The following is a 25528-nucleotide window of genomic DNA, read 5'->3' on the forward strand; positions in this document are numbered from 1 at the left end:
TGGATGTGGTCAATGCACTCTGCCCTGAGGAATGATCACAATTCTTAGCTGGAATGCCAACCACAGCAAATCTTACACACGGCAACTGGTGCCTGTGAGCAGCTGAAGTAAAAAGCTCAGAAAAACCTTTGAGTTGGATTTAAATTATGGATGTTGATAAGGCCAACCAGTGATAAATATTTCTGCAAAGCACTGTCAAGCAATTCAACATAATTGAAAATCTGGTTGACTGAAGCCTTTTCACCGGTCCAACTAAATGAGGCAACATTTACGGATAAAAATCATAGTACATCCACGACTGTTTGTGGGACACTGCTGTGAGCAATTGTCAGCCATATTTCGCCCACAAAATATACAGTTAATTCACTTTACAGTGTATTCTTTGAAGAGCTTTGAGACGTCTCAAAGACGTGATGAAGCACTATATTAAATGCAAGCATTATTATTACTAGTACATCTTTGAGATGGTGGTTGACCAGTTGTGCAATTCCAGCGGTTTTTACTTCAAAATTCCAACATTCAATTTCTTTTGCCATCTCAAACAATTTAAATGGGATTGAAGAAAGTAAACCCAGAACGATATTTCAGGACAGTAGAACAAATGGGAGAGTTGTAAAGGGCAATCTCAGGACAGACACCCAGAAGTTACTTACTTTCCCTCTTTGCCGAGAGGGTAAATAACAACTGGAACAGGTTGCTAATAAGGGTGGCTGGGGGAAGAACAATTTTAAAAACATTTAAAAAAAAGCTTGACTCTGTGATGCTGGGGCAGGTATTCTGGAGGGATGGGATCAGATGGGATGATTCTTCATCCAAACAAATCTGTGACCTTGTGAATATCTACAGATCCAATACCTCTGATTTAGGTTACAGCTTTGTAACTCATTTCTATATATTGTTTAATATTCAATGCTTTGTTACGGAGGAAGGCATCGTTAACTAAAAATTACCATTGCGATATAAATTGCTTTCCCCCAATAATAATTTTCAAAAACTTGCGATTGCTTTTGGGGTATATTAACACCAATATCAATATCTGAATTCCGAAATGCACACAGAATAAAGAGTAGCTTTATAACTCAAATACGGCACATTTGACTGGCTGAGAGTCACACTAAGCATCATAAGCCAATTTAAACAAGTCGCTGGAATGGATGCTGCAATTTTGCAATTTGGAAGTCCAAAAACCCACAAAAAAAATGTTACCTTGCATCGAGTATGGTCCGAGTGAAGTATCTCAGATACTTAAATATGGACATTTGATCCTGGAGTTTTAAAAGCTCCTCCTCTCTGAATCTGAAAACCGCAAGTGCATATCGAAAAATAACCTGTGAACAGCAATGCATTAATCAGCCATTAATAATTCCTGCCTGATGACTAAGTCAGTAACGTGTATTTATCATATGATTACATACTGCAATACGTTAAACCCCCAATCACATGGGTGGGGCCAGGGAAGTATTAAAGGTGAAGCAACATAAATCAGAAAAATAAATATATATATACGCTCCAAACATTAGTTTCAGCTTCAGAGAAGATTAATGCAAAAATATTTGAATTGCTGAGTTTCCTAAATTTCTGTGCAGCTACGAATGATAAAAATAATTGCCAAAAACAAAAAAATTAAGTTTACTGGGTCTTAAAAAGTTATACTTTTTCTGACGTATAATTTTAAGTTGAAAATGAGTGCTCTGCTTGTACCTTAGGACCTTCGTACAGGAATGAATCCCATATGCGGAATACAATATCGCTGACAACACTGTCCACAAATACCACCAGAAACCAATTAAAGGTGATGAGGGAGAGATCAACTTTGAACTGTTCAAAGTGAGCATGTAACCGGGGCAGCTTCTCACTTAGCAAATCCTTGAGCACCCGCTGGTCAACCTAAATTACAGAAAACAAAACAGGTGGAGAATGTGATTTAGAAGTCTGTTTCAGTCACACACATTGAGAATCATAGATATGCATAGACTGTACAGCACGGAAATAGGCCATTTGACCCAAATAGGCCCGTTCTCCTGGCTATCAATAAAAAAATAAAATTGGTTGTTCATTTCATGGCTGGTTGTGCATTCGTCCACAAATACAGTCACTCCACTGCACAGTAAATCCCGTGAGGTGTTTTCGAGCATCTTCCTGTGGAAGGCGCTATACCAAATATACTCTTGTAATCAATAATAATAATATTTCAATGGATACATAGCCCAGGCAGTGATATCAAGAACAATCTGCTGATCCAGAAGTCTTTTTCTTTATAGTGGAAAGCCATCTAGTCCACAGAATTTTAGCGTTATAAGCAATAGAGTAGCATTATAACTAATGGAGTTTCCCTGTATCGTATTCCACACAGCATTGCATCATCTATTTGCTGTTATCTCCACTACCCAGAATTGCTGTTATAATAATCCTTGCATTTGATAAAGTGCCTTTCAAGTCAGGAGGACGTCTCATAGCATTTCACAGGATTTACTGCAAAGTGTAGTGACTGTGTATTTTGGAGGTGAACTGTTCCTTCAGAAGTATTCATCCAGCTCCTTTGTAAAGGAGTTAACACAGCATTTAAAAATTGAATAATTATGACAATGGTCACAACACAAACTAAATCAGGAAATATTAGGAGCAGTGACTGGCAATATTACTGTGGCAAAAATGACGTGCAGTCCTAACCTTTTACTCATTTTAGTTGCAAATTGTAACAGTTCTGATTAATGATTCCACTCAAGTTTACTGCGGAAGTAATACTTATCAATGGTACCAGACTGCCTACCTTAAAATTTATTAGTGCAGTTCTAATACTCCACTGACATTCTCAAAATTTATAGACCAAAAAACTTAAACAATTTATGTTATTTGTTTCCAATAAAAATTAAAAGCATGTAACATGTTATAAGAAGGATGGGTTAGAGCAGCATTGGTCTGTAATTATTGTATGATTGTAAAATACCATCTCCAGCAGTTAAACCAGAATTAGTGCGGCAGCTTTGATGGGTAATGAAAAACTTTGCAAAAATACCTGAATACATTACCACAGTATCCATTTAATTTTAACCCATGTTCCCAGTTCAGGTGTGGGCGGGGGTGAAAGAAGAAGCAAAATCACATAATCAATTCACTTTACAGTATATTCTGTGAAGCGCTTTGAGACGTCTAGAAGACGTGAAAAGCGCTATATCAAATGCAAGGATTATTATTATTATTATAAATGCAAATAAAACATTTGTCATCAAAGCACTTGCACAAATTCAGCTCTGTGAACGGCCTTTATGCCTCTTGAATTGTACGTTTGACCTTGCAATGGCGTGATCATTAAGACTGATACCAAATGTGCAGATAAATGCTGCTGACTCTCAGAACTTGCCAGTGTTGCATCAGCTGTGTGAACGCCCAATGTGGTGGCCTCACAACCCCAAGATGTATTGGCTGCGGCTTAAATGCAGTCTGTCTAGACAAAACTTTCAAGATTAAAGATAAATTAAAAAGTACTAGTGGAATAATCTTCTTGTAAGTTTTTGATTGACAGAAAAAAGAAAGTTTATTCTCCCATTCATATGTTTTGAGGGAGAGGAAGAGGGTGAACTCATCAGATCATCAAAGTGATGGCCATTAATGCTGGGAATGACATCTGGCGTCTGGGATCAGACTTAAGAACCCCCAGGTCAGGTTCATCTCCCTCCACTCTGCCTCTTCCCCACCACCCAAACCCCCCCCAAAAAAACGCAGCAGCCAATTGGCACAGCAGGTTCCCACAAACAGTCGTGGATTGAATTTTAAGAATTTTAGAATATTAGAATTTTAAGAATTTAAGAATTTCTGAATTTTCCACAAATTTGAGATAGCTTAAAATTTAAGACAAAATGGTCCCTTGAGTGACTTAAGGAATTAGGAGGAATTTCAGAAGTTAAGCATGCAAACACTCATCCTTACCTGTGAACCAAGTAAAGTCTTTGTGTAATAGTCAGCAGACATGAGACACTCTGCAATGGCAACCAAACACCAGAAAGCGTCTTCTTGTTCCAGGTAGAGAAGAGCTATTGCTGCTATTCTGCACATGAAATATTTTATATGTTAATATTACCATTTTTAAAAATTATTCCTCACTTGCTCTAAGCCTTGGTTTTAAGCACTATAACATAGCGTTGAGTATAACTTGTTGACAGACACATCCTTTTGACTTTGCCAATGACTTTTTAAAAAAATTAGTGGCTGTCACTAAAACTATCAGCGGATGTGAAATATGTTTTTTTTAAAAAAAAACTCCAAGTATACAATTTGTCAAACAGTTTAAGGAGAATTATGCAAAACATCTTAGTCAAAACATCAGGGATTTCACAGATAGTGATGTGCATATCCTCCCTGCACCCATTAAAAATTAACAAAGATGTGTGTGTATATGTGAGCAGCAGAAAGGGATGAGAGCGGCAGACTATTCAACAGTGGCAGCACACAGCGGACTGGATGTGGACATAAACATTTTTTTAAAAAGTCAAATCAAGCTCACTTAAAATTGGGTAACTTTGCTCATTCAGAGTCAAAACATTTGTTATCTTAGAGTAGAGCAATAAACCATATTTTTCTGTTACTCACTCATAGCTTCATCCCTGCTTACTGTATAAACAGGTCAATATTTTGGTCTTGGATGATTTATGCATAGTGACTGTTATGTAATTACTTGCCACAGGAGGGCAGCAACACATGGCATCATTGCTCAAACCCAGTCCCTCATTTAAATGAACATTATTCATCTTTTTTCCCCTCAATGATTGAACTAAGAGCATACATTATTTTGCATTCTATTTCACGATCCAACTTGTGCTTCTCTTACCTTGGTTAGTATTTAATACCAGTAAAAGCATCCTATAGTGCAGCAGATTTTCATGTTTTAATTGGTAACCATTGCAATAAACCATTTATATTGAATGCCATTCTGAAGCATACAGATATCGATTCATGTTTAAATTTCCCTGCTTCTATTTATCACTGGACAGGAAAGCATTATGGATTTCCTTGCACACTCCTTTCTACTTGGGCTCAGGTTGGCAATGGTGTAAACAAATTAAATAGAAAAAAGGCTCAGGCAAGTCAGCACAATGTAACCACTGTTCAAGGATGCAGCAAAACTGTTTCTGGAAAATTGATGTACAGTATCTGAATTGCCCAGGCCGGATGGATTAGATGCATTGCCTCTAACCTATTTCTTGTAATAATAATAATAATAATCCTTGCATTTGATATTGTGCCATATCACATCATTGAGATGTCTCAAAGTGCTTTCCAGAAGATACTGTAAAGCGAAATGACTATATTTTGTGGCTGAAGCATGGCAGTCAATCGAGCACAGCAGTGTACTACAAACAGTCGTGGATTGAATGACCAAATTATTATTTTTTTTGTACTGATCAATACCCCCGAAAAAGTGATCCGTCGACTAATAACCAGGTTCCTACTTACTGCTAGGTAAACAAACAGGCATGTGGAATAAGGAAACTTGCCTAACGTTTCGTCCCGCCCAGGAATTGAATCCTGGTCCTCTCGCTTACGAGACAAGTGCTCTAACCAATCCACTACAGAACTCAATGATTGTATCTCCTGTTTATACCTGCAGTAAATCTTTTGATCGAGAGGAAAGTTTTTTTCAAAAAGGATATTTAAAAGTAATATCTCCTTCTGAGATACATTAAGCACTTTGAAATGTCCTCACGATGTGAAAGGTGCTATATAAATGTAATTGTATTGTACATCACGATTAAACATAGATCTAGGTTCCAGGTTATGTCATAATAATAATCATTACATTTGATATAGCACCTGTCATATCTGGAGGTGGTCTCAAAACGCTTATAACAACAATGACGCCTCCAAATAATTAATGGCAACTCTATTCTCCTACCCAAATACTCAGTTAGGAATAGTTTCTCACCTGTTTAAACCTTGGCAGTAACCTACATCAGGGTTTCTCCAGGAAAATGCCAAAAGGACGTTTTGAAGTTTTTGTATCCCTTCCGAGGTTAGCGAAGTGTAGTGCTTGTTGTTTGGCAAAGTGCGCATCAGGTCCAGCTCAATCTGTTTGGAAGCAGGATTCGGTTTCTCTAGCGCCTTCTTCAGCAAGGAGTCAAAATACCCTGGGCAGCACTTGTCCCTGTATTTTTTAACCTGGAGGTTGACACACCACTTCCAGACTTTTGATCTATGTTCGTGTGGGATTCCGTAGCGAATAAGGTTCTTCAATTCTGGGGAACGCGCCATTTCCCGATTCACCGTGTTGGCAAAGTAGTTCTCCCACTTGACTCCGGTGGAAATCTCTTGGCTCTCGGTGAGAGAGAACGATCTTAAATTTAGAGCCCGCACCTTGGCAATCAACTGCTCCTCATCGTCATCTTCGGGGACAGTCTTAAAGCCGTATATGTCATATTCACTGGAAGTCGAAAGTCCAACGAGAAATGGTCGGGTTAAAAAGGAGTTTTATTTTTTCCCAGTGAAAAGTTTCCTCACACCAAAATGGGTTTGCACAATGGAAATGTGACGAGCATTAATACTTATCATTTCTTCCCAATATGAGTGTAATGTGGGTGTGTGTGTTGCGGGGAGAAACAAAGAAAAGAGAACTTTTTTTTGTTGTATGAATTACTCTCGATTGTACTTTTTAAAGTTTTACGAATACCTTAAGCTAAAGGTCTAAGTATTTTAAATCCCACCTTAAAAATAAAGGTTCAACCACACCTATGGCCATCTCCCCCTCCTTTGCTCATCATCAGACCATATAAAGTATTCCGATATGAAAAAAATGAGCAATTTCTTTGCTTTCATAACTGTGCGAAACACTCCCATTTCGATGTGCCCAATACAGGGAAGCATTTATCGTTTAAGTTCATTCCGCGAGCCGGGCAGTTACCTGACGGGATGTGGTTTGAGGATAGTAGGCTTGTCCGTCGTGTCCACTTTCAGCGCATCTTCCACCAGTCTGGAAATGACTTCGTTTGTAGGTCCCTTTTCACTAGAACAAACTGGAGTCTGCACTTCCTGAAGCAGAACAAGGTGCTTGCTCTCTATCTGGCAGAGCTGGGCTTCCTGAGTGGCGCACTGTTGAAATACCAAAAAATCCATCAACACATTCAACCTTTTTGCTATTAGCTCCAAAATATTTCACATTTGATTTGAGTTTTGCATGTTATGAATGCTGACAGTTCTGTGTCACCGATGTCCATTAGGGGAGCCCAGGACCATCCACTCTGCTTAGCTGAAGGACCAGTGACAGACCTAAACTGGTGAAGGGGAAACCCACTGCAAGATTAATAATAATAATCCTTGCATTTCATACAGCACCTTATCACATCTTCTAGATGTCTCAAGGCACTTCACAAGATATACTGTAAAGTAAATTGACTGTACATTTTGTGGGTGAAACGTGACAGCCAATTGCGCACAGCACACAGTAATTTGTCTCACAAACAGTCGTGGATTGCGTGACTAAATTATTAATTTGTTTTTTTTGTTCTGAAGGTTATTATTACCCCGGAAAAGCAATCTGCCAATCGACTAACAACGAGGTTCCTATTTACTGCTAGGTAAATAGAGGTTGTGGAATAAAGAAACTTGCCCAACATTTCGCTCTGCCCGGGAATCAAATTCAGGCCTTCTCGCTTGCGAGGTGAGTGCCCTAACCACTAAGTATTTCACCTCTGACAGTTTTATTCATGAGTCAATTTATTATTCTTTCAATTTGTGTAGTTGAAGAAATATAACAACACAATCTGTCTGCTTAACAATAGTTGCACCTGATTAGAACATCACATCATTTGAAAACTGCAAAAAGAAATACCGAAAGCAAAGTTAATGCCTTTGAGTGATCCTTTTTGTAAATTAATCTACACCATAACCTTCAGTACTTATAGGGGGAAAAATGAAGGAAATCTTCCTGAGACAATTGAGTTACAGACTTAAAAACAGAATTGATAGAGGCCACTATCCAAAGTCAAACTAGAGAAAAACAAATTAAGAAGGCATTGAATTTAATGGAGATTCAACAAAGGTTTTCCAAAAGGCTGATCTCATTCAATTTATTGGCAGAGCACGAATGTTATTCTACAATAATGAAGGCTAAAAAGGTTTAGATCAGCAGTGCTCCATCTGCAGTGAACAGTAGCCAAAATGCCACAATCCATTCATAATGAAAGCTTTCTGTGCTCAAATGATTTTTCCCAGAGCTCTGTAATGGTTTACTCAACTCTTAGGAACAAAAAGAACATCAGAAGACATCAGTCTTCACAAGTGGGGAAAAAAACGTAAACCTCTACCATATAGGAAAGTAACAAGTTCTTTAGAAAAGGACAAGCATAGATGGAAGTCAAAAGTTTGAATTAGCAGCTACCAAATCCTCTTCTGTGGTCTCTTTTTGGACTCTAACTAAATTAGACTCTAACTAGATTAGAAACATTGAAAGCAAACACAGTGAGTTTAATACATTCTCAGAGTCTGCCTCTGTGAACTATGTATTGGTTATGTGCACAAACAAACCCTGTATGTAATCTAGCTAAAGCCCTACAAGCTGAAGCCCTAACTGGCAAGATTGTCTTAAGATGGAGAAGGGCTGTCCTTTGCGGTTACCCATTTTTTCAAAGTCAACTCAAGACCTCGGTGGTAATGTTGCTGTAGATATTTCCTAAGCTCTGCACATGTGCAATATGTCCTGGAGCATTTGAGCATAGAACACACGCGCAGGAACTGGGGTAATAATATCTTCAAAAAAAAAAAAAATTGGTCACTCAATCTACGACTGTTTGTGGGACACTGCTGTGTGCAATTGGCTGCTGCGTTTCGCCCACAAAATATACAGTAAATTCACTTTACAGTATTTTCTGTGAAGCGTTTTGAGATGTCTAGAAGACGTGATAAGGTGCTATATCAAATGCAAGGATTATTATTATCAGTGCAGATTTTTCAGAAAAAAATGTCAGCTGTGGTTCTAGTACCCTGCACACACACTGCACACATCGCGACAGCCACTTTGACTTTGTGCCCTTTTCTAATGCAAGGTTTAGGTTTATGAATCCCAAAGAGCATATTATTAACAGTTCTTCTGTTTTACCAACTTCATGTTGCAATATGCTGTAAAACATTCACGTTTACAGTCGAACATATTTCACCTATGCAAAATAAAAGATATTTATAGCTGCATTAAGAAAAAGGATCATTCTGTAGAATGTTAACAGTTGAATAGGAATTCAATTACTCAACTCTAAAATCTCTTATCCTAAAAACATATCAGCTGAATTAAAAATACCTTGGATTCCAGATTCCTCTCTCTTATTTCAGCATTTCTCTTAAGGATGGACAGTTCTAAAATCTCTTTGTTGAGGAACTTATTCTGAGATTTATAGCCTTGAAGGCTATCCTTTAGAGGGGGAAAAAAAAACAGGAGTAATTGGTACATTCATTGTCATTCCAAATCATCTGAAGCATTGTTGCAAAAACACAGCAAAAAAAGAACAACCATGCTATAATTATTCAGCAATAAAAATATCAACTGCATGTCAGCCAGCAGAAATTCCAAAGATACGGCATCTGAACCCAATGGCTGGACGATAGCACAGCTATGCCCTCATTCAAAATAGAAGGCGGGCGGTTTGTGGAGGCAATTAAGCAGATTTGAAGAGTTGTCACTTGGGTGTAGATAAATATTTTGGAGTTTTTGCTTGATCAAACACACATCTGTATACATAAATGTGCACATGCAAAAAAGTGCAGTAGAAATGTGCTCTACATTCTGCAGAAAAACCCAAACACTTAAATCGAGGCCAAGAGGGAGGAAAAATACCCGTCTTTCTGTTTCCTGGCAATAAAACTGTCCCGGGGGTATTTCAAAGGTCAGGTTCAGTAACAGATGTTAAATGCTGAACGCAGCTTTGTCAGGCATCTGCAGCAAAACAAGGTGCATTATAATAAGATCCACTAAAACAGCGCTGGCCAACCCACGGACCCCATGGGCAGGAAGTGGCACACAGCTCTGTCAAAAAGTGGCCCGCCGAACATTCACACCAGTCTATGTGAGTCAGTTTTATACCAATGTTTTGTTTGCAGTTTCTTCCAGAATGAATATCTCTTGATTTATGGCATAAGTGAAAAATATTTATTTTGTTGGCCGACCAAGTGGCAGCTTCGTGCATAAGGCATGTGATCTTGTGAAGTGTTTTACTGCTTAAAGTTTGAAGGTATCAACGATATGCACGTACCTTTAATTTATCCAATTCCTGCAGGTCTTTGCACGCAGGTGACAGAGTAGCATTCGATAATCCACCTGGTGCTGAATGATTGCTTTCACATTCACTGAGCTCCCGTGATAGTTTTATAATGACTTCGTCTTTGGCTTGAATGGTTTCTTTAAACATGCTGAGCTGCTCACTCATTTCACTCATTCTCTCTTTAAGAGTTTTGACTTCCTGCTCCACATTGTCCTTCTGTTGGTTAACATGTTCTAACTGGTTGTTCAGGGCCAGAATCTGTTGGTCCTTCTGATACAGAAGCTCCAGTTTTTCATTCTCTGAACATCTCTGTGCTCCAGTATTCGGAGGATATTTCTCATGCTGAGAACACTTCAAAGTTTGCTGCAACAGTCGTACAAGTTCCTTTATTTAAAAAAAACAGCAAGTATCCAGTGAAGATGCTCACACAAACACATGGAGTCTCAGCAATAATTATATACTTTTGTATCCAAATGCACACAGGTCCTCGGGCTTCTCAATTTAAAAATAAATCCTCATTATCTAAATGTGGCAAGAGGTCCACTATTTGCATTCTAAAAAATAGTAATAATCCTGGCATTTGATATAGCGCCTTATCATGTCTTCGAGACGTCTCAAAGCGCTTCACAGAATAGACCTGTGAAGTGAATTGACTGTATATTTGTGGGCGAAACGCGGCAGTCAATTGCGCACAGCAGTGTCTCACAAACAGTCGTGGATTGAAATGACCAATTTTTTTTGAGGGATTATTATCAGATGTGTGGAATAAGGAAACTTGCCCAAAGTTTCACCTGATCGGGAATCGAACCCAGGTCTCTCGTTTGCAAAGCGAGTGCTCTAACCAATGAGCTGCAGGACTCCACCTGTATTAGTATTAATACAACGTACGGTTGGGTGAAACGTCTAACAATGTGAGTACTTTCATATCCTCAGAATTTCAATCATGACTATGGAGGACACTCACTGATAATTTGAGGATTACTGATACTCTGAATTCAAATGTAAAGCACTAAAATCTACTCGAGAGAACCTTGACACCAACAAAGTACGATGCTGATGTTCAAACATGTAAACACTGTGGAAATTTACAGAATTGAAAACCTTTTTCTTCAAGAACGCTATACATAGCATTTTTAGATCAGTTTAGAGCATTTTACTGCATAAATGTAGCAAAACCTAACAGATGGAATCTATCAGTAGCCTTGGACACTTGCAAAGATGACTACATAGTTGCACAGAATCTGATAACTGAAGGCTGACTCAAGTTTACTGAGCAACATTATACAGAACTGCTCATTGAGTTACGCATTTGATACATAAGATGGGGAAAAAAATGGATATCTCTTTGCTAAAAACTAGACAACTGGGTGTTAATGTTCACATGAACAAGTGCTCCAATGCACAACATATTGTTAACTGAATTTAGTCCATGGTGTATAAATAGTGAGTTTAAAATTTTTACACATGAGGATAAATGTATAGCTTTTGCCTGTACAGCATCTGATGGCTTAATATGCTGGAAACAAGCTGAAAAAACCGTTACTGCCACCCACTGAGCTTGTGGCCTACCTTGAGCTATAATATTCGCCAGAGCTGCATTTTTCTCTTGAGATGAAATTTGATTTTAAAATGAATAAAATGTCCTTAATCCTGACTATGCGAATCATGCTGCTTGCCTTAGCTTTTCCTTGGATTGGTTGAGCAAACAGCAATTATTCATGGGCTCAACCTGAATACCAACTAGTGGAAAGTTGCTACGACAAATTATAAAAAGTGGGTTGTCGTTTGTGCAGTAAAATATTACATCCTGATGTCAACATCTTCAGTTTCTACGGCCACCACCACATGGTTACAGCCAATACATGATCTACTCCCAGCCTGGCATCATTACCACAGTTAAGGGGCACAAGCAGGTATATGAACATAAAATATTGGAAACACTTCTTCCCAAGTGCCCTGTCCTCCTAAAGCTTCTCTTCTTGCTCAGCTGCTGCTGACAGGATCAAAAATTCAGCCAAATGAGTAAAATGCCTTCACGATTCCACAAGTGCCCAGCACCTGGTTGGTTGCCCATATCCTAAATACAAACTGCTGTGACAATTTATGAATTGTGAAGATTTTATTTCACTTTAATTAATTTCTGCACTATGGTTTTTGATTTACACTTGAATTCTTCAAGCTGTTATATCTGAAGGGCTGGTTATTGCAAATAATTGGTCAAGCCTGTGCAGGTCCTTACCTTCTGGCTGCTTAGATCTTCTCTCAGTTTGTTCACTTCCTCTTGGTGAGTCTGAATTTTGGACTGGATTTCTGTGTTTGCTTTCCCATTAGAAACGATCCACTCTACAGGCGACGATTCACTGCTGTTGCGATTTTTCGATGCTCCCATCATCTCTCTCAGCAACGGCCGTTTGCTTTTATGTGTTGCTCGTCCAAAATCAAATGAAAATGCTGAACCTACAGAAAAGTAGCCAGAGAATTTCTCAAAAGATAACATTTCAGCAAGTCAAATTTCAGTTCTACAAAGCTCACTGTTAAATATACATTAAAGAAAAATGAAATATACATACATCCTACCGTTAGAAATAGTTAAGTTTCTGTTACTTCTCTATACAAAAACGTGGGGTGGAGTTAAAGATTGATTTTTCAAGGTTAATGTTTTGTTTAGGAGCAGGTATATAATAAATATTAAATTAAATAATAAACTAATAAGTGATGCAATATGTTTGCTAATTATCTAAGTGGTGTTTGGATGGCTAGTTGAAAAGATGAAATGACGAACCTTTTGATTCTGATGAATGTCTTCTCTTCACTTCAAGTCCTGCTGCTTCCTCCATATCTTTGGCACTGGGGTCAACCATCTCCCAATCCTCAGTGTAGAAAATGCTTCGGCGGTGCTCACTGTTACCTCTTCCTGGTTTCAGATTTGACATAGAATTTCTGGACAAAGGTGAGAATTCCACAGAATAAAATGACCAGCGCTGCCAGAGGTCTGGCTTTAAAAGAAACTCGTCTTTGACCAACTGTTCAGAGAAAGAAAGCTTACCTGCTTCTAGGTCTCTATTCTATAAATCTGAAACCCCCTTTACACATTAAAATGAATTGTATTGGATCTAAAGTATTAGGGATTTCCAAAAAGCCACCACTCCTTCAATAAATTATTTTCCCACATGATAGCCATATGACTCTCAACCCAGTTTGCTCTGGACTCCTCAAGATTTTTTTTGATTGAAATCAATTCAATAGTTCACTGCCAATAGTCTGAGGGTCGGAGAGAGCCTGGTATGGAGGACACTAAGGATAATTAAGATGCTGTAGATTGGTCATTTCACTTTCTTTCTCATTCTGAACTTCCACCCAACAGTCAAAACAATGCTTTAAGAGGAGATTCAGCATAGGCACACTGGACAGAAATGCTTTCTTCTGTGCTGTAAATGTCTATGGCGCTATGGAAGTATCATGCAGAATAACAAAAAACTTAGCTATCAGTATAGACATACTAAAGTCTCCAGCTCTAACTGTAGTGAGATCTAGGCTTGGTGTGAGTCACACAACACCAAACAAGTATAAATTTTCTCTTGTGAACAAGACTTTGCAGTATAATAATATAATCCTTCCATTTGATATCGCGCTTTTCACGTCTTTTAGACGTCTCAAAGCGCTTCACAGAATATGCTGTAAAGTGAATTGACCATATATTTGTGGGCGAAACATGGCAGCCAATTGCGTACAGGAGTGTCCCACAAACAGTCGTGGATTGAAAATGACCAATTTTTTTTTGGAGGTATTAAGCGTGTGGAGTAAGGAAACTTGCCCAAGGTTTCGCCCTGCCTGAAATTGAACCCAGGTGTCTCGCTTGCAAGGCAAGTGCTCTAACTACTGAGTTACAGGACTCCACGGTACAGATCTCGTTAGATTCTAGATCATAAGATAAATAACAGAAATTAAATGATTGATAAATATTGCATTAGTATTGAAAGAAGTAAAGAAACTGATAATTTACTGGGTAAATCAAAATGAATTTGGAAGATGTAAAAGCTTTCCTTCTGACTCAAAATGCCTCACCTGATCTCCGTGCCCCAATGCTTCAATGAGAAGTTGATGGTAGTGGGATGGATAGGAGCAGGGTGGCCCACTACGTGTTCACCCACCAGCGTATCCAGTATATTTCTTGCACTCTCGGCAGAATCCTTTGCTGGCTGAAGGCACCAAGTGTCTGGAATCAATATCAAAATAGTCACACAAAATACCAGACACAAGTTATGAACATAAAATTCCCGAAAATATTTTAGTGAGCTGGCTGATGGTTAACCTTAATCTACAGTGAGAACATCACAGGAATCTAAAAGAACCAATGGAAAATGTTACTTATTAGGAGGAGCATTCTACAGAGCAGATCTTATTAGATTCTGGATCGAAAGATAAATTACAGAAATGAAATGATCGGCACAAGGTGCAAACGCTCAAGATTTGTTACATTGGCGAAATAAGGAATCAACAGTTTGAATTTTCTGCAATAAGAGGAACAAGGCAAAAAAGTTGTAAAAACTAAGGAACACAACAGCAATGTCTACTTAATAGCATACTGTGGAGTGAACTGCATTCACAACACATCTTGGCATTCCACCGAACCAACAAAATGGTGAGGCTTGATCAATATCCCAAAGTCTGCACCATGCCCTTTTATATACAGTATTTGGATATGCTGTCCCAAAATTCATGTCTCAATATAAAAACAGAACATGATGAAAAAGCACAGTATGAACAGTGTCTGCATCTGAAATAGGATGATGAGGTAACCCTTCCCTTAAGGAAACCATCTACAACATTAACCTAACTTTCTCTCAAATGTTCCAATACAAATTCAGCACCAAGTTTGAAAAGGAACGCAATAAAATTCATGAATCACCACATACACACACATACACACCGTTTTTACTTAAATCTATGCCTGATCAAACACACCTAAACATTAACAGTAAGGACGAGAAGGCAGTGGTAATCATGCACAAACAAAAGATTCAAAAGTCAGCAAAAGATTCAGTTCACAACTGAATCAAGATCGTCAAATGGCAGAATTACAGTCTTTTAATAAAAAACAAAAGAAAAAGGATTACTGCTTCGATGTCACTTTTTGAACCTGGCAATTTTCAATTTAAAAAATCTTAACACTGAATTTTGACAACAGCAACATTCAATTTATGCTTCAAGCAATGTACAACACCTTTTAGAACTCCTAAAGCATATTTTCAACACAAGTTTCTTGCTCTAGCAGTCACTGAAAGGTAGGAGGAGCAGCAAATATTCCCGCTGGAAAGAGTCCAACATCTAGTTTATATTGGCAAAAGGATTTGGGGATTGACAGTAGTAAAAAAATCCAATCTCTCCACTGCTGAATCTGCCTCTAGCCAATGATATCCTCATCTGGATCAGCTGTCAGCAATGGGCATATTCCTCAAAAATTGAATTTTAAATATCGGCATACACTGCTCTTTGGACTCACCATCCTGCTGGGACCTGCTTCCTGTCCATTGGTTAATTTTGCACCCACATTATTACAGGAAGGATGTCATAATTCTGGAAAGGATGCAGTGCATAATCACTAAAACGATACCAGGATTGAGAAGATGTATATGTGTTTAGACAGACTAGCTAAATTGTTTTTTTTCTCCTCACTGATGCAGGAGATTGAGAGTGGATACGACAAGAGATTCTGAAGGGGCACAAATAAATAATAATAATAAGTTATATTGAGAAAAACTATTTCCTTTAGTTGAGAATCCAGTGCCAAATGACCTAGTCTGCCTATAAATGACAAGAACACTACAAGATATACAGTCCTGTTAATTACTGTGTTTCATAACACTCTACAAATAGAGAATTAAAATATACTGAAGAGCCCAATAAACTGCTTTCTTGTTGAACTGGTCAACCTTTTAAACTCAACACAAGACAAGGTAACAGTGATTCAGACTGTAAGTGCTTTCTTTAAGCACAGCTTTAAGGAGACAAACAGTACTCAAAGAAACTTCCTGTTGCCATAGATAGGAAGGAACAAGGAGGAAGATTCAAGATTTGTGCCCAAATATCGTTGTGTGCCAGATACCAAAAGTATTTTTCGGTTGGCTGTAGAGCAATGTTGAGGTACATTGATGCAGTAAAGGTACCAACATCTGGACACAGGCCGCAGAAAGGAACTTGGGTTTTTAATAAACAGGACCAGAATATTGAACTGTATCCTCTGTGTAATGGGAAGCCAGTGGAGTCGGGCGAGGATGGAGGTGATAGGGTCACGGAGCCTGGTGCGGGAGAGGACACGGGCTGCAGAGTTCTGGATGATCTGCAGCCTATGGAAGGAGAAGTTGGGGAGGCCGACAAGCAAGGAGTTTGCATAATCAAGCCTCAATATAATGAAAGCAGGTATGAGGGTTTCAGCAGCCTGCGGTGTGAGGCAGTGGTGGAGCCGGGCGATATTGCGGAGGTGGGGGAAGGCAGAGTGGATCATGGCACAGATGTGGGGTATGTGGAAGGAGTGCTGTAGTGGGACTTGAACTCACAACCTTCTGACCCACAGACAAGGATGCTTCTAAGTGTGCCAAGCAGACACAGTCGCTGCTTCGATATTTCTCAATGTTGATATTATTGCCCCCAACTGCCCTCATAAAGAACATTGCTCTTTGCAAACACAAATATGAAGAGTTCATTTTCACAACGAGATTACCCTGTTAACGAGGTGTCTTGGTTCCTTTGCAGTAGATCATGCATTACAACGGGTTTGTGAAATAAATGACCATGGGTCCAGCTTCCAGGTCGTCATGTTGTCCCTGACGTCACGGACTGGCTGGCTTCCTTAACATGCAGGTCTTCCATTCCAATGCTGGGTGGTCAGCCGTGACCACTGTCTCAAGAATTTCTAGGGCAATAAACACTCGAGAGTGTTTGGGACAATATCATGGCTGATCAGCTTGTGCGTATCTGAAGCTGGGAGCACACTGCACGTCTGGTAACAATACGTCCACAGAACACCTGCGATCTAAGCAAGATCTCACTTTACCCATGGCAACTCGGAAACTAGATCACCCTGTATTTTCCTTTTGGCAAATAGCTTCTGAACTCATTTTACAGTACGTACTGCTCTTGTAGCCACTGAACAGCTTGACTCTTTTTTTCTCCCCGAGACTGTTTTGCAGATATTGTCCCAAATTAGAAACCATTGTGGTTGGAAAACATTCAGCAATCAAGAGATTAACATCTGATAATGCCCCCTTTCTTACCAAGGGAAATTTTGCCAGATCATTAAGCTGCAGCACATGGCAACCAGGAAGCAAAAGAACAAAAGCTATTTTTAAAAAGTCTCTCTTTTACTGCATAATTACTCACAGTAAGTCCACTCAAAATTCTTTGCGCCCAATGATAAATTTCCAATGTACTGCAGTCAAATTATGTTATTTAGGATCCATATTTCAGTGGTCTTCAGGGACCTTTCAAGATTAATAAATAATGCAGTTCTACCAGGGCTCCCCAGCTTCACTTCATATACATTCCACCCATTGAATTCACAGCAGTAGGCACAATAGCAGATGACTCACACAAGGCACGCCATTAATCGCACCTGGATTTTTACAGGTCTGTGTGAAGGCCCTGATTTTCTCCTGCACTTTTGAAATCCTGGATTGAGGAAGGAATTAGCCTGTGCAGAACGATGGCAGATGGAGTTTAATGCTGCAAAATATCAGATTGGATAGAAGAACAAACAGACTCTGGGTCTGGGCTACAATTGGCCTGGTGATGATGAGTCCACAGTTAATAATAATAATCCTTGCATTTGATCTAGCGCTTTTCAAGTCTTCTAGACGTCTCACAGCGCTTCACAATATATACTGTAAAGTGAATTGAGCCAATTGTGCATAGCAGTGTCCCACAGACAGTTGTGAATTGAAGTGACCAATTTATTGTTTTGTTTTCTTGCGGTATTATTATCAGGCATGTGGAGTAAGGAAAGTTGCCCAAGGTTTCCTGCCCAGAATCAAACCCAGGTCTCTCGCTTGGGAGGCAAGTGCTCTAACCACTGAGCTACAGGACTCCACTGAGTACTCGGTGTCCCACAAACAGTCGTGGACTGAGTGACCACATTTTTTAATGCAAATTAGTGCACCATTTATCAAAAGAGAAGTGTTTGTGTACTTTGGTCAACAGGATTGTTCATTAGAGCACTCAAACAACTTTATTTGCTTTGCATTACATGCAGTCGATTAGATATTTGCAATTAACATTTTTGCCTTGTACATGCCAAAACATGTTTGAATGGCCCAGTATTGTGTAAGTCAAGAAGTTTCATAAAATTTCCCTTGGGAAAAGACTGGTAGTTGTGGAAATCATACTGAAAGATAAGAAACAAAATACTTTACAGGCGTATCCTGAAATTGACTCAGTGAGTATTACGAAACGAGAAGGAAGTTTCTCCCCAGTATTGTGGCCAACAATCCTTCTGAGAAAATTGGCCATTCACTACATGGCTGTTTGTGGGACATTGATGTGCACAAAATGGTTGCCATGTTTGTTGACAATTAATTATTACACTGTACTTTGAGACGTTTGAACAATGTAATAAGATGCTAAATCAAATGCAAGGTTTGTTATTGTTATTGATAAATGCATCACAAAGTGAGGTTCTGAGTCATACAGAAAAGGATGGTCCCAGGCTTCATTTCTGGTTTTTGCTCAGTTACCCGATTGCTCTCATGGTAGAGATAAGAATATTGCCAAGCCTTTCTTGGGGTGAGGGTTGTGGGGGTGGTGGTGGGGGGTGGGGGTGATAAGAAAGGATAGAGAAAATGTGTCTCAGGTTTGATGCCTCTCAAATTTTAACCATTTCTCAATACCTAAGATTATACAAAGGACCGTTAACAATAATAATAATAATCCTTGCATTTAATATACAACAACAACAAAATTACATTTGTAAAGCGCCTTTCACGTTGGGAGGACGTCCCAAGGTGCTGGACAGACAGAGTTATGGACCCAAGCTGGGGGTCTGGGTCGGGGAGGGTGGAGGGCGGGGAGGGGGAAGCAGGGAGATCGAAAGCACAGTTGAAGAGAAGGGTCTTGAGATGGGTTTTGAAGGTGGCAAGGGATGGGGCGAGGCGGAGGGACTGCAGGATGGAGTTCCAGAGGGTGGGGGCAAAGTGGCGGAAGGCCCGCTCGCCGATAGTGGGGCGAGTGAGGCAGGAAACGTGAAGCAGGCCAGAGCCCGCTGAGTGGAGGGAGTGAGCAGGATGGTAGCGGGTTAGGAGGCTGCAGAGGTAGGGGGAAGCAAGACCGTGGAGGGCTTTGAAGGTGAGATCTTAGATCTTGAACGGTATCCACTGTGTGATGGGAAGCCAGTGGAGTTAGGCAAGGATAGGGGTAATAGGGTCGCGGAGCCTAGTGCGGGAAAGGACACGGGCTGCAGAGTTCTGGATGATCTGCAGCCTGTGGAGGGAGGAGTTGGGAAGGATGACAAGGAATGAGTTTACATAGTCGACCCTCGATGTAATGAAGGCGTGTATGAACGTTTTCGCAGTCTGTGGCGGAACCGGGCAATGTTGCGGAGGTGGGGGAAGGCAGAGCGGGTCATGGCACAGATGTGGGGTAGAAAGGATAGTTGAGGGTCAAACAAGACCCCAAGATTCCGGACTGGCTGATATAATGCCATATCACATGTTGAGACGTCTCAAAGCGCTTCACAGAATATATTATAAAGTGGATTGATTGTGTATTTTGTGGGCGAAAAATTAACCACTTAATAAAGTACGAGAAATTGCCAGGACCCACTCAAATATATCCCAGCACAAGTTAGTTCTTTCAGTAAAGATGAGAACATTCATAGATGTGAATGATAGGAGCAAAACTCACTTTCAATTGAGACTCAGGATACACACTGAAAGATTGGGGACAGAACAGAAAGCATACAGAAAACACAGGTTTTAAGAACAGTTTCTTTTAGTTCTAGAAAGTCCACTGCATTGTAGCTAAAGGGATTTTTACCTAGGAAAAGTATTCCCTCTTGGAATTAGTGTTCCCTTTAATGAAAATATGGCGCCATTCTTTGTGCACAAGTTGTAAAAAAGCCCTATCACGCTGCACAAAATGACCAACAATCCACAATTTAAAAAAAAACAAGAAAATGCGAGTACGTAACAGATGAGGCTTATCCTTGGACATTATTCTTACATCTGAACCATTGCTTCCTTCACAACGTACATCCTGTTGCAGCTGCTGATTTTGTTATTCAGATTTCCTGTGTAATTTTAAAAAAAATCCAACATGCTTTGATTTACTAAGTATATGAGTGTCTTGCACATTAGAGTGCAGGTCCCACTAAGACAACCATTGTTCTCCTTAATGTTGAGCTGAGTGGCAAAATGACACCTCGTACTCTCACTTCTTGGATCTTTCATCGAATCAGATCCAGAAATGATACAGAGTTTGGACTGTACGAATACAGTCCGTAATGAGCCAAAATCTGCAGCACAAAAGTGCTTACGATTCAACACAGACTGACAACATGATTCAAAGTCAGCAGAAGGGCCGCAGTTATAGGACGTGTAGAAAGTGAGGTTAGGGTTCAAAACACATTGTATGGGGGAAAAGAGCAGAAGTAGCTTGCTTCAGAGAGCTGATGAGGAAACCGAGGCTTGAGGTGACAGCTGCTGGAAGGTGTTGCCTAGAGTCTGAGTTCCTGAACACGCTTTTGTTCATCCAACGCTTGGAATCCACCTTGTTTGGATTGCATAGAAGGAAGCAGCTGACGCTTAAGCTCTGCACCTCCAACTGATGGAACTATCGCTCAATAAGAAAGTATGTGTATCCAAACTGTGGGCAATGTTCTCACACATTTCACGCCGAGCTGTGTTACCCCCCAGGAAGCTCACAGGGAGTTCCTGGTACCTGCCATCTATTTCACGAGGACTCAAACCCGTGCTTGTCAGATAACTAGAGAATCCTCCATTGGGGGAGGGGGTGGGGGTAGGGTATTGCCTCTTAAAAAAAAGATTATTTTAATGGTATTCCCACGGAATCCCCCAAATGAGCAATATACACATGATCGAAAATATAATCCTGCGGAAAAGGGTTGGGGTGGGGGGGGCAGAGGGGGAGAGAAAGAGGAACCTGCACTCAGTTGATTGACCGGCAACACTGAGGAGCCATCGGTATGAGGCAGCTGGTTATTGGGAGAGTTTGAGTAATCCCCAAGGCCTCATGCTCCAATTTAAGCAGCAAGATGAAGGAAATAGAAGAACAGTAAGGTTTACACAATATTAAAACCAATCAATATTCTGGCTTGGGAAACTCAGGCCATAGCTGCATACCCATCACGCGTGTCCAGACTTTTGATGAACTTCCTCGATTGATTTGGTTTTAAGGATGCAGGCATGCACCACAAATTACTACAACTTGCATTTACATTGAGCCCTTCATGTAGTAGAGCATCTTGGAGTGCTGTATTAATGCAGATTAATGTTCAACTGTCTCCAGTGCCTTAAAATTGCCAGACCCACTTAGCATTTCTCCGCACATACCTTCCTACAGAAGCTCCACATCCTCGCTTTGCCAGAATGAAACTGGTTAATTGCTCCATCCTCTGTAGTCAATATCATTCCGCAGTAAATAACATGATTCATGGGTGCTGTGGAACATGTCAATATTCTCATCTCTTTCCTTGGCAAAACTCATTTCCAAAAGTAGCAATTACCCCTAGACTTTCAAAGGTTCGACTTGCTTTGGTTGGCTGGCATTACACCATCTATAATCCAGGCCACTATAGACATTTTTATGGTTCTAATCACAAAGTTCATGATTTCAATAATAACATTTCCTCTCTGTTACCATAAAAACACAAAGTGATTAGGGAAAAGACCTTTACAGAACGTGAAGGGTTAATAGCATATTACTGCAACATCCACCTGAACAGGCAGACAGAACCATGGTTTAACATGTCATCCGAATGACGACATCTCAGGCATTGTAGCATTCCTTGATACAGCATTGGAACGTCAGGTTGACATGATTTGCCTTTGGCGGCAAACTAGAAAAAAGAAGGATTGAGAGTGATCCTCAGGATGAGCCATTAGGATAACATACACCTTCAAGAAGCAGGACTGTGGAATAACAAACAGTTCCACATGTTAGATCTTCTGGCCAGACTTTCTTACAGGAAGAGGCCAAGAAAGGGAGAACGCAAACAACGATTGGGGAAAAAAAAAGGTCAATTTTATTCTTTTAGCAGTACTCATACATTATTAGTTCTGCCCTTGCAAAGCAAAAATTACAGCATTGGAGTTTGTGAGCGATTGTTTTTTTGGGGATGGGAAATGGTGAAGTGGGTAAAACTCAAAGTTCAAAAGCTGGCTGAAGAAAGCTGCCACTAAATCTCACACAACTGGATCTGAGCATCCACAACACCAGTTACCACTTGCAGTGCTAGAATCTGCAGTTAAGAATCACTCAGTTTTTTTTAAACATGTACAAAAAAAGTGAGTGAAAAACTAGCAGTAATAACAGTCCTTGTATTTGATATAGCGTCTTTCACTTTGGGAGGACGATTCAAAGTGCTTTACGAGATTTACTGTAAAATGTGTAGTGACTGTACTTTTGTAGACAAAATCAGATTCTATATTAATAAAAACAAGCCACTTTTTCTTTCACATCTTTCCTTTTTTCATTGCAACCAAGTAACTAACGTTATGCCAGTTTGGGACTTGTGCTATTTCTGGCAGCTTTGGACTGTGGTAGTAACAACATAATTTGATACAGAATGAAAAGCTTCATAATCCTAACATCAACCGCGTAATGGAGTCCGTGTCACTGATAACTGAGCCGGTGTGAAACTGAAGCAAAGATCTGCACGTTCTGAGTTCCATCACCCGTGTGGGTCGAGCGGCCTCTGACCACCTTGACTCGACAACGAAAAACAATCAGCTGAAGTTTCTAAAGGAGGGAGTTAGCGCTTTTAACGGGGGAGAGGGGGGGAAGGGAAAGGGGGTAAAAATAGCAGTACTTTCTTCCAGTTGCACAAGAAGAACTCCCAACCTAAACAAAACAGGTTTGTTTGGAAAGAAATTGCATTGTGCACTTACAATCACAAAAATGTACTGTATTGCACGTGAAGTTGTGATGAAAAGCCAAGTGGCTCTTCCGATGTCTTGCCCACTTGAATGGTGGCCACCTCATTTTCAAAAGATATTCCCTGTTGTTTTTAATCCAGCCCCTTGAATACTGTTCTCAGGCAATCAAGAAATCCAATTCTCCCGCATGGAGTTAGAACTGAAGAGGGAGATAATAATCACCAAGGTGTGCATTTGTCTGGGAGAGGGATGAGATTTGAGTCCACGTTTACTTAAAAATGCGTGCATTTCCAAAAAAATGTTTTATACATTGACATTGCTAGTAAGCACCATGAAAAACAAATATAAAATACCTGGATTTAAATTTAACCTAAATTCCTTTTGAAACACATTGACATTAAAGACCGGATATCAAATGCAAAGTTTAACGTTATTTAACATGGATATGTTTTGTCAGAACTTACTTATATCTCTAGCGACGAGGCCTGTAGTTGAATCGGGTAGTGTGGGTGAAACTCGATTGTCCCTTGTTCCAGCGGTGCGATTGTTGCTGAACTCCCACCTCTTCTGCTGCAGCTGCTGTAGCCAATATCTCATAACTTGTGCAGTAAGGGCCTGTCGAAATGCAGCACAATAAATGTTTCTTCTTGCACAACATACCCTCTTACTTAAAACTTGTTCAACAAACTTGTAAGTACTCTTTGGCAGTTTGGTTGCCCAGAGCACTGAATTCTCGCCTGCTGCCTCACATTGACAGGAAGTGGTCTCGCTAATACAGTCCTCTACTGGCTTAACATTGATTTGAATGAAAATAATGAGGGAGGCTGCTTAAGAGAAGCACAGAGCTTCTGTCCAGGATGGTCATTCCTGGGCCACTCTCACCCTCTTTCAACCCACTGATCTTTCAAGCCAAAGTCCTGGAGGCAGGTTGTCTGTTTGACCACAGCCACTCAGCGCTGCCGGGAAAAATACCATCTACAAAGTTAAAAGGAATTGTTTCACCCTCAAATAACATGCACGAATATCATTGCACCCAAAGTAAGGATTGAAAACGTGAAAAACTAAGAGCAAAAGCACAACTACATAAATCAAATTCTAAACATACAAATATTAAATGGGCTCGAGAAAGAAAAACAGAATACTTTTAGATGTGGTGAAACAGCAGTTCAAGAAGGCTTAGGGTGTAAAAGGCAACTTTAGAACAGATACCAGGAAGTCTTTCTTTACCCAGAGGGTAATTAACATCTAAAATGGGTTACCAAGAAGGATGGTTGAGGCCAGGACATCGGTTTCATTTAAAGCTTTATGGTTTGATACAGTGATGGGATAATGGTAAAAGGATCAGATTATTTATCCAAACCTTTCTTGTGAACTTGAGACATGTCAGATAACAATAATTATTTCAAAATATCAGGCAACTACTTTCAGGAGAGTGTCAGAATCCTCAGCAGGAGCCCCATCCCAGCTATGTTTTACATTTGAGAAAATTCCCAAAACACATCATACTGTAGACATGGGTTACTGTAGGCGTTTAGAAAGTGTATGGTTTTCACACACACTCACAAAAATAAATCTCAAGCATATAAACCTATGAAAAGTGTAACAACCACCCACCCATGTAACTTCACAGATATAATTTGAATTAAAGAAGAAAAAGTAAACCTTACCTTGTTCTATTACTATTTAGTTTAACCTTTATAAGGCAGACGCAAAACACATATTTTAGATCTTGCTGCTAGCATGAAAAGTGCAAAATACGTATTTGACACCCTTTTCAACATGTGTTGTTAACACAGGATGTTTATTTACTATTTGACTCACACAGGCTTGTGGTTTAATTATATTAAGGTCCACCTTGCAACTTAAATCATGTGCAGGTTACAGGTCTTGGTTTCTCAGAATTGCTGCATAAATATATTCACACAAGAGGCTTGCTTGATATTCTAGGAGATAACAAGCAAGTGGGGATTTCCTAACGTTCCCTACACTTCTCAAGAAAAATAATTCAAAAAAATCCACCAGGCAATTATTGTCCTAATGAGATTGTAATGAGATTGTGGAACTGTCTGGCTGAAGCAGTAATTGTATCAGACAGTGTGGTTGGGTCAAAAGGAAGCTCGAGTTTCACATGAGGAGGAGGGGAGTAGAAAGATATAGAAGAGAGTAAAGAGCAGATGGAGACTC

General features: G+C 39.8%; 1 protein-coding gene across 1 annotated transcript in view; it reads right to left on the reverse strand.

Moving 5' to 3' along the window:
- The window catches only part of tbc1d2b (TBC1 domain family, member 2B), a 38186-nt gene that overhangs the window by 4256 nt on the left and 8402 nt on the right, over positions 1-25528 (reverse strand). The window contains exons 2-12 of the mRNA XM_007907917.2: positions 23809-23959; positions 14304-14454; positions 13021-13178; positions 12478-12695; positions 10230-10622; positions 9281-9391; positions 6893-7080; positions 5921-6415; positions 3928-4045; positions 1702-1887; positions 1207-1328 (exon numbers count right to left, since the gene is read on the reverse strand). Coding sequence (XP_007906108.2) covers positions 1207-1328; positions 1702-1887; positions 3928-4045; positions 5921-6415; positions 6893-7080; positions 9281-9391; positions 10230-10622; positions 12478-12695; positions 13021-13178; positions 14304-14454; positions 23809-23959 — 2291 coding nt within the window. The remainder of the gene's footprint in view (positions 1-1206; positions 1329-1701; positions 1888-3927; positions 4046-5920; positions 6416-6892; positions 7081-9280; positions 9392-10229; positions 10623-12477; positions 12696-13020; positions 13179-14303; positions 14455-23808; positions 23960-25528) is intronic.

The sequence above is a fragment of the Callorhinchus milii genome, unplaced genomic scaffold, assembly GCF_018977255.1.
Source record: "Callorhinchus milii isolate IMCB2004 unplaced genomic scaffold, IMCB_Cmil_1.0 Scaffold26, whole genome shotgun sequence".
In the NCBI taxonomy this organism is placed as follows: Eukaryota; Metazoa; Chordata; class Chondrichthyes; order Chimaeriformes; family Callorhinchidae; genus Callorhinchus; species Callorhinchus milii.